The 17,397-nt window shown below is 42.3% G+C and overlaps 1 protein-coding gene across 1 annotated transcript; it reads right to left on the bottom strand.

Annotated features, from left to right (window-relative positions):
* Window positions 1–3,034: 3,034 nt before the first annotated feature.
* Window positions 3,035–6,426, bottom strand: LOC139552172 (proteinase-activated receptor 3-like). The gene is made up of 2 exons (XM_071363620.1): window positions 6,235–6,426; window positions 3,035–5,533 (listed from the first exon to the last, which is right to left on the bottom strand). The coding sequence occupies exons 1-2, from the start codon at window positions 6,299–6,301 to the stop codon at window positions 4,437–4,439; spliced, it is 1,164 nt and encodes a 387-aa protein (XP_071219721.1). The 5' UTR covers window positions 6,302–6,426; the 3' UTR covers window positions 3,035–4,436.
* Between the last annotated feature and the right edge of the window lie 10,971 nt (window positions 6,427–17,397).

Below are 17,397 nucleotides of genomic sequence, written 5' to 3'. Positions count from 1 at the left end.
CAGTTGTTCTGGGATTGATTTGCACTTTTCGCACCAAAGTACGTTCATCTCTAGAAGACAGAACGCGTCTCCTTCCTGAGCGGTATGATGGCTACGTGGTCCCATGGTGTTTATACTTGCGTACTATTGTTTGTATAGATGAACATGGTACCTTCAGGCATTTGGAAATTGCTCCCAAGGATGAACCAGACTTGGAGGTCTCCTATTTTCTTCTGGGGTCTTGGCTGATTTCTTTTGATTTTCCCATGATGTCAAGCAAAGAGGCACTGAGTTTGAAGGTAGGCCTTGAAATACATCCACAGGTACACCTCCAATTGACTCAAATGATGTAAATTAACATATCAAAAACTTCTAAAGCCATGCCATAATTTTCTGGAATTTGTCAGGTTTGTATGTAAACTTCCGACCGACTGGAATTGTGATAAGGTGAATTAAGAGTGAAATAATCTTTCATTTCGGTTGCCTATCCTGATGTGACGTTTGTTCTATAGAAAGTATTTGACTTTAGCCACAAATTTAAGGAAATTAGAAGGGGTAGGGGGATTTCGGCAGGGCTATTTTCTTGCCTGCCGAAATTCTGTTCTCTTGTGTTCTGTGATTACAGGTTTAATTTGTACGCTGCCAGTTCTGCAATTGTAATGAGATTGATTTAAGTGCATGTGATTTCAAAGAAGCTACTAACGTATGGTTTCCACCACTTCTGAATTCGCCAGACTAAGTTCCACCCCATTTATTTTCCACGGTAGAACGAGGAGCATTGCGGGATTGTAGGAAGGTGAGTGGCGCGACAGAAACGTACAGACAAATCATAAGGTAAATGGCATGGAGGAGGATTTCAGAGATTGTTGGTGTTGATGTTGGGTGAAGAGAGATTTGCAAAACAATGTCTGCTTGTGCTGCTAGCTAGCAATGAACATCAAGCAACCTGAACCCCCAAACTGTGATCAAAGCCACCGTTTGTGAATGTGTTGACTAAATTAAATTGTGATTTTTACTCATTAAAGGATAGAAATCACCAGTAGCACGCATTACAACTGACTAGGTATCCCCCTTTCCCTTCTATAACATTGTAAATGATTTAAGCATGAATTTCTCATGTAATATGCTACCAAGTTGATTATGGTATCTTAACATTATGATTCCAATATATTATAGCTTTCATTGTACTTGACATTGATGAATATAAGTCACTTCCTGTGAAATACACAGGCCTACATTCATGTGAATGGGTCATTTGGGTAAATTGTGGCTTTGCAAATCTATCTTTACCCACCAACACCAACATCTCTGCATTCCTCTTCCATGCCATTGACCTTCTGATTTTGTCTCTGTTCTAAAATCATTCTTGGGCAAATAAATGTGGAATTACAATGCTCCCCATGCCAACCCCTAGTTAAATAAAGGTTAAATAAATAAATAAATAAATAAAACGCTCCCCACGCTAGCTAGCAAACATGCATCTCATTAGCTTACACACAGTGGCCTGCTGTAAGCAAGCCAGCTAGCTAATAGTACAAGACTCTTCCTAGAGTTGGCCGCCCGGCCAAACTGAGCAATCGCGGGAGAAGGGCCTTGGTCAGGGAGGTGAGCAAGAACCCGATGGTCACTCTGATAGAGCTCCAGAGGTCCTCTGTGGAGATGGGAGAACCTTCCAGAAGAACAACCATCTCTACAGCCCTCCACCAATCAGACGGAAGACAATCCTCAGTAAAAGGCACATGACAGCCTGCTTGGAGTTTGCCAAAATACACCTAAAGACTCTCAGACCATGAGAAATTAGATTTTCTGGTATGATGAAACCAAGATTGAAATCTTTGGCCTGAATGCCAAGCGTCACGTCTGGAGGAAACCTGGCACCATCCATACAGTGAAGCATGGTGGTGGCAGCATCATGCTATGGGGATGTTTTTCTTCGGCAGGGACTGGGAGACTAGTCAGGATCGAGGCAAAGATGAACGGAACAAAGTACAGAGAGGTCCTTGATGAAAACCTGCTCCAGCGCGCTCAGGACCTCAAACTGGGGCAAATGTTCACCTTCCAACAGGACAACTACTCTAAGCACACAGCCAAGACAACTCAGGAGTGGCTTCGGAACAAGTCTCTGAATGTGCTTGAGTGGCCCAGCCAGGGCCCGGACTTGAACCCCGACCGAACATCTCTGGAGAGACCTGAAAATAGCTGTGCAGCAACGCTCCCCATTCAATCTGACAGAGCTTGAGAGGATCTGCAGAGAAGAATCTGAGAAACTCCCCAGATACAGGTGTGCCAAGTTTGTAGCATCATACCCAAGAAGACTCAAGGCTGTAATTGCTGCCAAAGGTGCTTCAAGACAGTACTGAGTAAAGGGTCTGAATACTTGTAATGTTAATGTAATATTTCAGTTTTTTATACATTTGCAAACATTTCTTAAAACCTATTTTTGCTTTGTCATTTTGGGGTATTGTGTGTAGATTAATGAGGAACAAAAACTATTTAATCAATTTTAGAATAAGGCTGTAACCTGAATACATTCCGAAGGCACTGCAAAGGGTTATGTTTGGGGAAAATCCAATACAACCCATTACCAAGTAGCACACTATATTTTCAAGCATAGGGGTGGCTGCATCATGTTATGGGTATGCTTGTAATCGTTAAGGACTGGGGAGTTCTCAGGACAAAAAAAAAACTATGGAATGGAGCTTGGAGCACAAGCAAAATCCTAGAGGAATTCCTGGTTCAGTCTACTTTCCACCAGACACTGGGAGATGAATTCACCTTTCAGCAGGACAAAAACCTAGGCCAAATCTACACTGGAGTTTTTTACTAAGACAGTTAATGTCCCTGAGTGGCCGAGTTACAGTTTTGACTTAAATCTGCTTGAAAATCTATGGCAAGACCTGAAAATGGTTGTCTAGCAATGATCAACAACCAATTTGACAGATCTTGAAGAATCCTGAAAAGGATAATGGGCAAATGTTACACAATCCAGGCATGGAACTCTCTTAGAGACTTACTGTAACGGATGTTTGAAGAAGAGCACCAAGGTGCAGCGTGGTACATGTTCATGATTTTTAATACAGCTGAAAACTAGAACAAAAAATAACAAAGCGGAACAAACGAAACAGTTCTGTCTGGTGCAGACACACAAAACAGAAAACAACTACCCACAAAACACATGTGGGCAAGAGCTACCTAAGTATGGTTCTCAATCAGAGACAACGATAGACAGCTGCCTCTGATTGAGAACCACACGGCCAAACAACAAAGAAATACAAAACATAGAACACAAAACATAGAATGCCCACCCCAACTCACGCCCTGACCAAAACAAAATAGAGACATAAAAAGGATCTCTAAGGTCAGGGCGTGACACTTACCCAGAAAGACTCACAGCTATAATCGCTGCCAAGGTGAATCTAACATTTATTGACCTAGGGGATTGAATACGTATCTAATCAAGATATACTAGTGTTATATTTTTCATTAATGTTTTACAAATGTTAGAATTTTTCTTCCATATTGACATTACAAGGTATTTTGTGTAGATCTTTGACAGAAAATGCAAAACTAAATACATTTTAATCCCACTTTGTAAGTAAAGAGGTGTGAATACTTTCCGAAGGCACTATATTTACATTTGAAATACATTCTGTAATATATGTTGGAATGTATACATTATTTGGCCAAATGTAATATTTCACATGTATCCTTAAAAAAAATCGAATAGGTTTTGTAAGGAAACAACACATACAATAGACATATATAGGCCCGTACACACACACACACACACACACACACACACACACACACACACACACACACACACACACACACACACACACACACACACACACACACACACACACACACACACACACACACACACACACACACACACACACACACACACACACACACACACACACACACACAGAATTCCAGTCCAGTCTACTCAGAACACAGAGTCCCAGTATTGATACAGTAGTTGACGTTTTCCTCTCCCTGTTTGTGGTTGGAAGGGTCCCATTTAACAAATTGCCAATTGACTCATTCATCCCCTCTCCCCTGTAACTACTCCCCAGGTCGTTGCTGTAAATGAGAATGTGTTCTCAGTCAATTTACCTGGTAAAAAAGGGTTAATAAAAAAATATTTTAAAAGAGTCACACACAGATCTTAACTGATTTCACATATGAAACTGGATCTGAGATGAGACATCTCACTGAGATCCATAACTGTCTCAAACCCTGATCCAGTTTCTGGCCTTATCTTCCGATAGTCAGTCACATATTCACAGTTGAGATCTAGATTGAAGTGGCTGGCCCAAATGTAGGCCTGATGTTGCGGTCCAAATTCGAATCCAGGTTACGTGAAATTCAGGTGGGGATGCTCATGGTCTTCCCCTTGAAGCTCATGGAATAAATGTGGATTATTTTGTACGTTTGATCCGGATTAAGATTCAGGTGGAGATGCTCAGAGTCTTCCCCTTGAGGGTCATGAAGTGGAGTTTGGATCCGGCTGATTTGGACATAAGGAGGAAGAGGAATGGGTCCAGGCAGGCATGCAGACAGCACAGACACACTGCCACGTTGAAGTAGCCGTAGAAGCTGTCCTCTTCATCCGCCAACAGACGCACATAATGCAGGAAGTGGAGGGTCCCGGCGGGGCTGAAACATGCTACGAAAATCACAAACACCAGCGAGCTAGCCTTGACATACAGCGCCCAGTCGTGGTGTGAGTGGTTGAGTTCTCGGACTATCCGTGCATAACACACAGCCGTGACCACCAGCGGGACTAGTAGACCCAGAAAGGTCAGGCCCAGCTTGTAGTAGAGCAGAGGAGCATGGGAGCTGTAGTCCAGTGGAAGAACATCATGGCAAGTGGTGAGGCCTAGCTGAGGGAGGTGGTAGCTCTGCCGGACCAGGAGCTCGGGTATGACAGCAGCCCCAAACACCCCCCAAACAACCACGCTGGCCCAGGCGGTATAGGCCCTCTTAGGGAGGCTCTTGTAGAGAAACGGGCGCACCACGGCCAGGTAGCGTTTGACGCTAATACAGGCTAGCGTGTGTGCCGAGCAGTACAGGTTGCCGTAGAAACAGGCTGTGACGATGCGGCAGGCAATCTCGCCGAACACCCAGTGGTTGCCGTGGAGATGGTAGTGGGCCTTGAAGATGAGGGAGAGGAGGAGGAAGAGGTCGGAGACGGCCAGGCTGCAGTAGAGGATGGCTGACGACACCCTCCTGACTTCGGTGGCCACGGCGGACAAGATGGCGACGTTGGCCGGGATCCCCACGACAATGGCCAGCATGTAAAAACCGGGGATGACCCACCTGCTCAGGGGGCCGGCGAGGTACGCCGCTGTGTCGTTGCCTAGCAACCACAGCGCCGGAGGGGTAGGAGCAGAGGCAGTGGGGAGGCCAGAATAATGGGGTGCTTGTTGTGTCTGTGTCTGTTGGCTGGCATTAGGGAGAGAGACAGGCTTTAACTGGATGATTTTTCCTTTAAATGTTCTGGGAATTTGAGTGATGTTCCGCTTGGATTTCTTGGCCCTTTTCCCTGGGGAAGTACATAAAGGGGGGGAGACATTAGGATTTGGTACCATAACAACTCACACTGAAACTACAGGCTATTCAAAACAGCTTTTGTTGTTTGCTTTTCACGTATGTATTCATTTATTTGGTTAACGGTGTTCATTTCCTTAGGGATACATAACAAGTGACAGTAAATAATTGAAAGAGAGAAATATGCAGGAAACAAAACACTATGCATTTGGTTTTCTAATATCCTAAAGCATACAGTCAATTTAGTAAAGTTAAGGTATTTTGACATGTAATGACTTAGTTTAATAACTATGGAAACGAGAAGAGCTGCTATGAATGGCCTCAGCTGTTAGTCAAAGTTGTGGTATTCACTGTAACATGCTGGAACACGTCAGGAGAGATAGAGAAACCTCTATCTGTACAAGGTAGATTCATCAAATCTTACACAATGCTTTAGTCATTCACATAACTACTGTGTAAAGATATGCAAGTTACTGCAACAAAAAAAGGATTTCATAGCGCTAAACATTCATTCAATTCTACAAAAAAATCCTTATAAATCAAACTTGATAAATCCCACAGTTGGCAAAAAAAAAAGTGAACAAACATCTGCACTAAACATTTCCTAAATTACTAGATTAGCATTTTAGTTTCGAAGTCTTCAAAGAATGATTACTTTTTGATCAAATGTTATCAATAATATGTGGTTGTCTTTACCTTTGGATTGAAATGTCACATCCAGCAAAAGAAAAGAAACCAATAAAAATAGCAAAAGTTTCCCCATTGCCAGAGTTTGTCTGAATAGTCCTTTGAAATAATAAACTTCAGCTATCAACAATATAGGCAGATCTCTCTTGATGTCCGGGTAGGTCACATCTCTGTCAAGAAGTCTCTCTGTACTTCTCTCAAGATTTTCTCAGTGAGTTAAACCAGAGAGAGGAAGGCGGAGCAATAGGCTGTAGAAAAGTATTTGGCTAAGCTATGTCATCCTGGCAGCACACAAAAAAACTAGCCACTACCTGTTTGAGCCTAGAGAGCTCTTTTGAAGACATTGTATTTCTAACATACAGTACCAGTCAAAAGTTTGGATATATCTACTCATTCAAGGGTTTTTCTTTATTCTTACTATTCTCTACATTGTAAAATAATAGTCAGAAAAAAAAATCATAACTATGAAATAACACATATGGAATCATGTAGTAACTGAAAAAGTGTTAAACAAGTCAAAATATAATTTATATTTAGATTCTTCAAAGTAGCCACCCTTTGCCTTCATGACAGCTTTGCACACTCTTGGCATTCTCTCAACCAGCTTCACCTGGAATGCTTTTCCAACAGTCAGAATTTCCACATATACTGAGAACTTGTTCGCTGCTTTTCCTTCACTCTGCGGTCCAACTCATCCCAAACCATCTCAATTGGGTTGAGGTCGAATGATTGTGGAGGCCAGGTCATCTGATGCAGCACTCCATCACTCTTCTTCTTGGTCAAATAGCCCTTACACAGCCTGGAGGTGTATTGGGTCATTGTCCTGTTGAAAAATAAATTATAGTCTTAATAAGCGCAAACCAGATGGGATGGCGTATCGCTGCAGAATGCTGTGGTAGCCATGCTGGTTAAGTGTGCCTTGAATTCTAAATAAATCAGAGACAGTGTCACCAGCAAAGCACCCCCACACCATTACACCTCCTCCTCCATGCTTCACGGTGTGAACCACACATGCGGAAATCATATGTTCACCTACTCTGCGTCTCACAAAGACACGGCGGTTGGAAGCAAAAATCTCAAATTTGGACTCATCAAATCAAATCACATTGATTTATATAGCCCTTCTTACATCAGCTGATATCTCAAAGTGCTGTACAGAAACCCAGCCTAAAACCCCAAACAGCAAGCAATACAGGTGAAGAAGCACGGTGGCTAGGAAAAACTCCCTAGAAAGGCCAAAACGTAGGAAGAAACCTAGAGAGGAACCAGGCTATGAGGGGTGGCCAGTTCTCTTCTGGCTGTGCCGGGTGGAGATTATAACAGAACATGGCCAAGATGTTCAAATGTTCATAAATGACCAGCAGGGTCAAATAATAATGATCACAGTAGTTGTCGAGGTTGCAACAAGTCAGCACCTCAGGAGTAAATGTCAGTTGGCTTTTCATAGCCGATCATTAAGAGTATCTCTACCACTCCTCCTGTCTCTAGAGAGTTGAAAACAGCAGGTCTGGGACAGGTAGCACGTCCGGTGAACAGGTCAGGGTTCCATAGCCGCAGGCAGAACAGTTAAAACTGGAGCAGCAGCACGGCCAGGTGGACTGGGGACAGCAAGGAGTCATCATGCCATGTAGTCCTGAGGCATGGTCCTAGGGCCCAGGTCCTCCGAGAGAGAGAAAGAAAGAAAGAAAGAGAGAAATAGATCATTAGAGAGAGCATACTTAAATTCACACAGGACACTGGATAAGACAGGAGAAATACTCCAGATATAACAGACTGACCCTAGCCCCCCAACACATAAACTACTGCAGCATAAATACTGGAGGCTGAGACAGTAGGGGTCAGGAGACACTGTGGCCCCATCCAATGATACTCCCGGACAGGGCCAAACAGGCAGGATATAACCCCACCCACTTTGCCAAAGCACAGCCCCCACACCACTAGAAGGATATCTTCAACCACCAACTTACCATCCTGAGACAAGGCCGAGTATAGCCCACAAAGATCTTCGCCACGGCACAACCCAAGGGGGGGCGCCAACCCAGACAGGAAGATTACGTCAGTGACTCAACCCACTCAAGTGACGCACCCCTCCTAGGGACGGCATGGAAGAGCACCAGTAAGCCAGTGACTCAGCCCCTGTAATAGGGTTAGAGGCAGAGAATCCCAGTGGAGAGAGCGGAACTGGCCAGGCAGAGACAGCAAGGGCGGTTCGTTGCTCATCACTCATCACACCAAAGGACAGATTTCCACCGTTCTAATGTCCATTGCTCTTGTTTCTTGGCCCAAGAAAGTATCTTTTTCTTTTTGGTGTCCTTTAGTAATGGTTTCTTTGCAGCAATTCGACCATGAAGGACTGATTCCCGCAGTCTCCTCTGAACAGTTGATGTTGAGATGTGTCTGTTACTTGAACTCTGTGAAGCATTTATTTGGGCTGCAATTTCTGAGGCTGGTAACTAATGAACTTATCCTCTGCAGCAGAGGTAACTCTGGGTCTTCCTTTCCTGTGGCGGTCCTCATGAGTGCCAGTGTCATCATAAAGCTTGATGGTTTTTGTGACTGCACTTGAAGAAACCTTCAAAGTTCTTGAAATGTTCCGGATTGACTGACCTTCATGTCTTAAAGTAATGATGGACTGTTGTTTCCCTTTGCTTATTTGAGCTGTTCTTGCCATAATATGGACTTGGTCTTTTACCGAATTAGGGGTATGTTCTGTATACCACCAATACCTTGTCATAACACAACTGATTGGCTCAAACGCTTTAAGAAGGAAAGAAATTCCAGAAATTAACTTTTAACAAGGCACACCTGTTAATTTAATTGCATTCCAGGTGACTACCTCATGAAGCTGGTTGAGAGAATGCCTAGAGTGTGCAAAGCTGTCATCAAGGCAAATGGTGGCGACGTTGAAGAATCTCAAATATGAAATAGATTTTGATTTGTTTAACACTTTTTTGGTTACTACATGATTCCATATGTGTTATTTCATAGTATTGATGTCTTCACTATTATTCTACAATGTAGAAAATTGTAAAAATAAAGATACACCCTTGAATTAGTAGGTATGTCCAAACTTTTGACTGGCACTGTACTTCAAATCATCATCAAATCAAATGTATTTATATAGCCCTTCTTACATCAGCTGATATCTCAAAGTGCTGTACAGAAACCCAGCCTAAAACCCCAAACAGCAAGCAATGCTGTCTTATACTTTCATTGCAGTAGAGTACTTCAAACATATTTGGGCTATTAAGTTTCTGCTGCTGAAGAACTAGTCTCGCAACATCCACAATAAGCAAACACCACCCTTTAGTGGTAACCAGTCAATCCCTGTCATGTGTCGTTTGGAAAACATTATTTTGCCTGGAGTTATGCCAACCCCTCAGTGAAGCTTTATTGATGGGAATGACGTTTACACCTGCTAAAGGAGCAGGACTATGACACTTTTTTTGAATAGATCAGATTTTTTTTTAAATGGTGGTTAAAACTTCTTATGGCTGAGATCCCATTAACGGGATGGACTTGACAACAGCCAATGAAAGTGCAGGGCGCCAAATTCAAACAGAAATCTCATAATTAAAATTCCTCAAACATACAAGTATTTTACACCATTTTAAAGATAAACTTGTTGAAAATCCAGCCACAGTGTCCGATTTCAAAAAGGCGTTACGACGAAAGCATACCAAACGATTATGTTAGGTCAGTACCTAGTCACAGAAAAACACAGCCATTTTTCCAGCCAAAGAGAGGAGTCACAAAAAGCAGAAATAGAGATAAAATGAATCACTAACCTTTGATGATCTTGATCAGATGACACTCATAGGACTTCATGTTACACAATACATGTATGTTTTGTTCGATAAAGTTCATATTTATATCCAAAAATCTTAGTTTACATTGGCGCGTTATGTTCAGTAATGTTTTGCCTCCAAAACATCCGGTGATTTTGCAGAGAGCCACATCAATTTACATAAATACTCATAATAAACATTGATAAAAGATACAAGTATTATACATCGAACTTTAGATAAACTTCTCCTTAATGCAACCGCTGTGTCAGATTTCAAAAAAACTTTACGGAAAAAGCACACCATGCTATAATCTGAGTACAGCGCTCAGAGCCCAAACAAGCCATACAGATATCTGCCATGTTGTGGAGTCAACAGAAGTCAGAAATAGCATTATAAATATTCACTTACCTTTGATGATCTTCATCAGAATGCACTCCCAGGAATCCCAGTTCCACAATAAATGTTTGTTTTGTTCGATAACGTCCATAAATTATGTCCAAATACCTCCTTTTTGTTCGCGTGTTTAGTTCCAAAATCCAAATTGATGATGCGCAGGTCAGACGAAAAGTTAAAACATTCCATTACAGTTCGTAGAAACATGTCAAACGATGTATAGAATCAATATTTAGGATGTTTTTAACATAAATCTTAATACTGTTTCAACCGGAGAATTCCTTTGTCTTCAGAAATGCGATGGAACGCAGGTCGCACTCACGGGAGCGCGCGTGACCAGCTCATGCCAGACACCTGACTCATAGAGCTCTTCTTCCCTCATTCTTCACAGTAGAAGCATCAAACAAGGTACTAAAGACTGTTGACATCTAGTGGAAGTGCAATATGACCCCAAAGACACTGTATATTGGATGGGCAAACCTACAAACCTCAGATTTCCCACTTCCTGGTTGGATTTTTTCTCAGGTTTTTGCCTGCCATATGAGTTCTGTTATACTCACAGACATCATTCAATTTTTTTAGAAACTTCCGAGTGTTTTCTATCCAAATCTACTAATAATATACATATCTTAGCTTCTGGGACTGAGTAGCAGGCAGTTTACTCTGGGCACCTTTTTCATCCAAGCTACTCAATACTGCTCCCAGTCATAAGAAGTTAAGAGAACTACTCTATTGGCGTACTGATCAAGTCACTTGAGCTATTTAGTCAAACAGAGGGTAACACTCTAGTAAACTTCCATTTGATGTATGATCTTATCTTAGTAACAATACTCCTAATACTGAATCATATACAGTGAAATATATGACGTGGTAAAATGACACACATTTCTGTCTATGTTTCCTGTTTGTCAGTGAGGCCCTTCAGTGACTTTTTCAGCCAGCGCATGGGACTGCAGAGCGAGGAAGGAAATGCCTGTCTGAAGCTGATAAGCCAGTCTGAACAAGAGCCTTTCTACTCATATTTGTACATATCTTTACACGTCATCTTCACATATCTTCTGAGGGAACTGTTGCCTACAGAACAAAGCGTTTTGCTAACAAAAAGCCCCCTGCTCTAACTATAGGAGGCAATTAGACAAAACCAATAATGTTTTTACAGATCACCAAAATAGAAGTCTAGAATAAGCCCACTGATCTAAAGTGTTGTATTTTTTTTTTTTTTTTTGCATTTTTGTTATTTCACTGTGAGTTTCCATCAGGCCCCAGCAGCTCCCAGGTGTGACCCTGTGGCACGTCTTGTTGTTCCTGTGCCTCTGACGCACAGGATGCTAGCTGACAGGAAAGAGATGAGTCTATTCTAATCATGTCTGAATGACCCTACCAGAGAGACCCAAACCACGCTGTTCTATAGACATTTCTGAGACGAATGATTCTCACATGTTACAGACAGTTAATAAATACAATATTTTGGGTGAATACTGTAGGACATGGTGGTGTAATTGATATATGACTGGATTGGGTGAATACTGTAGGACATGGGGGTGTAATTGATATATGACTGGATTGGGTGAATACTGTAGGACATGGTGGTGTAATTGATATATGACTGGATTGGGTGAATACTGTAGGACATGGGGGTGTAATTGATATATGACTGGATTGGGTGAATACTGTAGGACATGGTGGTGTAATTGATATACTGTATAATTGGAGGACTACAGTGACTCTTGGCGTTTCCCTGACAATAGAGGGTGTAGGGGGTGAGTCCCAAAGACCCTCCCCATTATTGATTAAGAGGACCTTAAGGTTCACATGTTTTGCTGCAGATATTGTCTGATTGCTGATTTCAACAATAAGCCAATGATTGACAAGGAACAAGGAACCTACCCCGACAAGGGCTAGTCATTAACAACACACATGTTTTTAACACCCATGATGGTGCCACGCGTTAAAAACATGAATGCTTTTAGCGCTCTCATAATACAATATAACGTATGATGTTATGTTACAGCAGTGCTGGGCGCACCTGGCCTGGTACGTTCTGTAATACGAACCCGAAGTAAGTAATCAACAAGGATTAAGCAGAAGGATCCACAGGTTCTCTTGTCTCTGCCTTCCTCATTTGACCACTAAGGTCCATCAGATCAGATTGTATTACAGCCTCTCTGGTCCTGATGACATTCTGCTAGTCTGTATATTACTATTGACTGGGGAGTTTTGCTATTTACCACTTAGTCAGTTATCTGATGTTGATTTACGGTTTTATGTTATTACACAACATGGCATGGATTATGTAGCATTGCTATTCACATCATCAATGCATTGATACGTTCACTGAGGTTTATGAGTGTCTATTGCATTCATCTGTATATTAATTGGACTGCGTTTTCGTAGAGATATGACTGGGTTTGGCCTGGCTTGATTTTAAGGACAGAGCTAAGTATCTCCAACAGAGGGCAGTGTTGCCCAATTGGCTTTTTATTAAGGCTGACTACAAACTGATAGCTGTTTCAATGATGCACCATCCATGTTGGTCAGCACTGTGTCTCTTTCAGTGGCAGACATAATTGGTCAATTTGGACGTTTTCCCAGTGCTACCCCATTCCTGGTAGTCTAGCTGGTCATTACGTGCCTGTTATATAAACGTATTTATATCTGGGCTGCGTCTCAAGCCAGGAGAGTTATCCCCTGGAATGATCCCTAGCCAACTAAAGTATGCCAGGGAGCTAAGCCCTCTGGGATACGTGACAGCATTAGTGCAGAAACAGGTTCTATCACAGCTGTCCAAGTGTCTGAGCTCTGTAGAGGGCAGTGAACAAGGACAGAACCGAGGGAACTATCTATAGGGAACCGCTTTCTGGAATGGAACGCAGCGCTGGCCTCGTGCCATAGAGTTAACCCCTGTGCTCTGTGTTGTCATGGCCAGTTTCCTGCCGTCTCCCGTAGCAAGAATGAGCTGGTGTTAGTGTTGAACCAGTCAGTGGTCTTCTGAGCAATGTGACCCAAACACAGGGTACTGTTTTGAAGTCTAGCTGCACCTTCAGTGGAAAGAACAGAATATGACGTAACACACACATGCAAGCACCACACTCAAACTAAAACCCACAAACTGAATATATAACTTTACTGTGATAAATGCAACACATTTTTGGGGACAGTTCCACCTCAATGAAAATCCTAATGTTTCCCTAATGAGTAAAGCATGAGGCGTTTGAATGTGAGAGAGTGTGCACTGCTACTGTAGTATTAATGTGAGAGAGTGTGCACTGCTACTGTAGTATTAATGTGAGAGAGTGTGCACTGCTACTGTAGTATTAATGTGAGAGAGTGTGCACTGCTACTGTAGTATTAATGTGAGTGAGTATGCACTGCTACTGTAGTATTAATGTGAGAGAGTGTGCACTGCTACTGTAGTATGAATGTGAGAGAGTGTGCACTGCTACTGTAGTATTAATGTGAGAGAGTGTGCACTGCTACTGTAGTATTAATGTGAGTGAGTGTGCACTGCTACTGTAGTATTAATGTGAGAGAGTGTGTACTACTACTGTAGTATTAATGTGAGAGAGTGTGCACTGCTACTGTAGTATTAATGTGAGAGAGTGTGCACTGCTACTGTAGTATTAATGTGAGAGAGTGTGTACTGCTACTGTAGTATTAATGTGAGTGAGTGTGCACTGCTACTGTAGTATTAATGTGAGTGAGTGTGCACTGCTACTGTAGTATTAATGTGAGTGAGTGTGTGTGTTCTTGTTTGAACCCAGGGAGTGTGGTTCTGTGTTTTTACGGCCTTCTCACTGCCCCAGGGTAAATGATCCATGCTTCCCCTCTCCCTCCCACACACACTCCTATTCCATCGCCCCACACACACACATATAACCTTTCCCTCAGCCCTCACACAGCACCCATGAATAGTCCCCCATACAGCCAGGCCTAGCTCAACATGATCTGATAGATGAGGATTCACTGATGATTTACTTGCAACATTAAAGTACTGATGCAGGAAACTGCTTAAACATGTCTCTGTTATTTCAGTTTTTTTGGAGTTTGTAAAGTCTTAATATTTCAATGATTTCACTATAAATTGTACAATTGTACAAGGATTTCTTGAACATATGTCTTTCTATAAGGGCACAAGGCGAGACCCAGATGCAGACACAGGAGGCAGATGGTTGGAGTCTTAGATGTTTACTCATTCAAAAAGGGGTAGGCAGGAGAATGGTCATGTACAGGCAAAAAGTCAAAACCAGTTTTGAGTCCAGTAAGTACCGAAGGGCAGGCAGGCAGAATAGTCAGGCAGGGGGGAATGGAGTCCAGAAAACAGGCAAGGGTCAAAACCTGGGAGGACTAGCAAAAGAGAATAGAAAAAGGAGTACAGGGAAAAAAACACGCTGGTTGACTTGATAAACATACAAGACGAACTGCCACAGAGAGACAGGAAACACAGGGATAAATACACTGGGGAAAATAAGCAACACCTGGAGGGATGGAGACAATCACAAGGACAGGTGAAACAGATCAGGTTGTGACACTTTCTCTCTCTCTAATTCTGGATAGCCATCTTTGTGAATATCTGCCTTCCTCTATCATTAGAGGAGTGTTCAGGTCAGATTGCTGTAAACAACTCAGGCCCGATGCAGTGCAGACAGACAGTAGTTGTTCAGTACTGTAACTTCAGCAACATTTTAGGATTGGTTGAACTGGCCTTTACACCTCATTTCCTGTCTCTAGCTGGAACATGTCATGTGATCTCCGGGAAATAGCGGAAACCCAGACCCATGAAACAAAGACAGCACCCTAAACGCACGCACGCACGCACACACACACACACACACACACACACACACACACACACACACACACACACACACACACACACACACACACACACACACACACACACACACACACACACACACACACACACACACACACACACACACACACACACACACACACACACACACACACACAGAGAGACAGTGCAGAAAGCTCTGTCTGGACACAATAGCATCATATTTAATCTGCCTCTCTAGACAGGAAGGACATTAACAGATAACACCAGATGGACCCTGGTGCTGCTGTAGGTCAAAGTTTGACTATCCAGCCTCTTCCGTAAAGAACCATGTTTTTCTTACATGTTTACTTTGCAACTGTCTGTCTCCTACTAACTTTTCCCAGCAGTGGTGGCAGTTATCATGAACATGTCAGATCTGAGAATCCTTAACCAAACTAGAAGGCAGAACCCACCTACTGTTACTCAATTATAAGCCATCACTATGAGTTAATTGCAAACCAGATTCCTGGTAGTGTGTCTAGGGTCACAGTTTCGTTCTCGTACAGTGACTTCATTACAAACACTGCTTGATTATTTTCTTGCCTTGTGTGGCTGGGAATGGTTTGATAAATAAAAAAAATAGGACAACTATTTTGTGTATGCCACAGATAATGACCATAAGAAGTAAAATATTTCAACATTGTTGGGCATTTCTGGCCAGTTGCCCTCAAACAGCATTTTTGTTATTTCCATACTATGCTGAGAAATAATAATTTGCTTACATTCTGTTTAATCCTTCAGACTGAAGTTGACAACGAGACTTTCAGTAACACCACAGCGAAAATAAGATTGGCACGGCTTTGTCACACTGAGACAACATCAGACATTCTTATCCAGAGTGCATTCACTTTTATACTGGTCCCCAAGGGACTCGAACCCACAACCCTGGAGTTGCTAGCGCCATGCTCTACCAACTAAGCCACACGGGAGCCATATGAGACATCTTTGTATATTACGTAGAGAAAGGTCAAGGTTAAGGCTTATCCTTACACAGCTACTTCAGTAGTGGACTCAAGCCTTCACGGTCAGACTGTTAAGCAACTTTCCCCCCAATTTTTTTTGAAGGAAGGCGAAAGAGAGAGTTGTGGTACTTCATAATCAAAGGCTAGGTTCCAATGTACTGTACTAGCATACCACTTTAAGGCATCCCCAGTACATTGCTCCATTTTAAGAGCCAGTAGGTCTACTATGGATATTGGAAAATAGCCTTGCCACGCCTCCAAAGCCGAATAGACTTCTATAAACAACAACAGGGTAACCACTAACCAGTGTCTAAGTAAAAGTTACGCAAGTGACTTAGTCACTTATTAACTCTGATATAATCAATGAAGTCATCTGTGGATGTGGATTAGATGGACTGGATAGAGAGTGGACTCTGACCTATGGATAGAGTGGAGGCTTATGTTACCCTACAAGGAGAATTTAGTCATATCCAGTGCAGGGTGTGCTGCAGCGCCGTCAGATACAGCATCTCAAATAAAGATGTATTCGTCACATACACAGTTTACAGCAGGTATAAGAGGAAATGTGCTAGCTCCCTCAACAACGCAGTAACAATAAAAACAATAACATTAATAAGAAGAGTAAAACATAGCAAGTAATAGAAGTAATAAGAGCGGTAGTATGCATAATAATGGACTGTATTAAGCAACACTGTATTTACAATATAAAGTGAGCAGTGACCTTGGTCACGCAGTTGAAAAAATAGTATATAATAGAACAGCAGCATTGACTGTCTGTGTGTGTGTGTGTGTGTGTGTGTGTGTGTGTGTGTGTGTGTGTGTGTGTGTGTGTGTGTGTGTGTGTGTGTGTGTGTGTGTGTGTGTGTGTGTGTGTGTGTGTGTGTGTGTGTGTGTGTTTATGAGTGGTTGTGTGTAAATGTTGGTTGTGTGGGTAGTCAGAACATCATACATTGGCAATTTTGTAGGGCAATATTGCCGAGCAATGTTGCTGGCAACAGAGTGGGGTATGAGACACTGGAGCAATGATGAGCAATGAGCAACATGGACATGAATAATAGATTTCATATGAATCAAATCAAACTTTATTTGTCACATGCGCCGAGTTACTTACAAGCCCTTAAGTAAAAAATTGAAAATAAAAGTAAAAAATAATTAAACAGCAGCAGTAAAATAACAATAGTGAGGCTATATACAG

Source organism: Salvelinus alpinus, chromosome 24, assembly GCF_045679555.1.
Source record: "Salvelinus alpinus chromosome 24, SLU_Salpinus.1, whole genome shotgun sequence".
NCBI lineage: Eukaryota > Metazoa > Chordata > Actinopteri > Salmoniformes > Salmonidae > Salvelinus > Salvelinus alpinus.
This window is presented reverse-complemented; position numbering and strand designations above follow the sequence as displayed.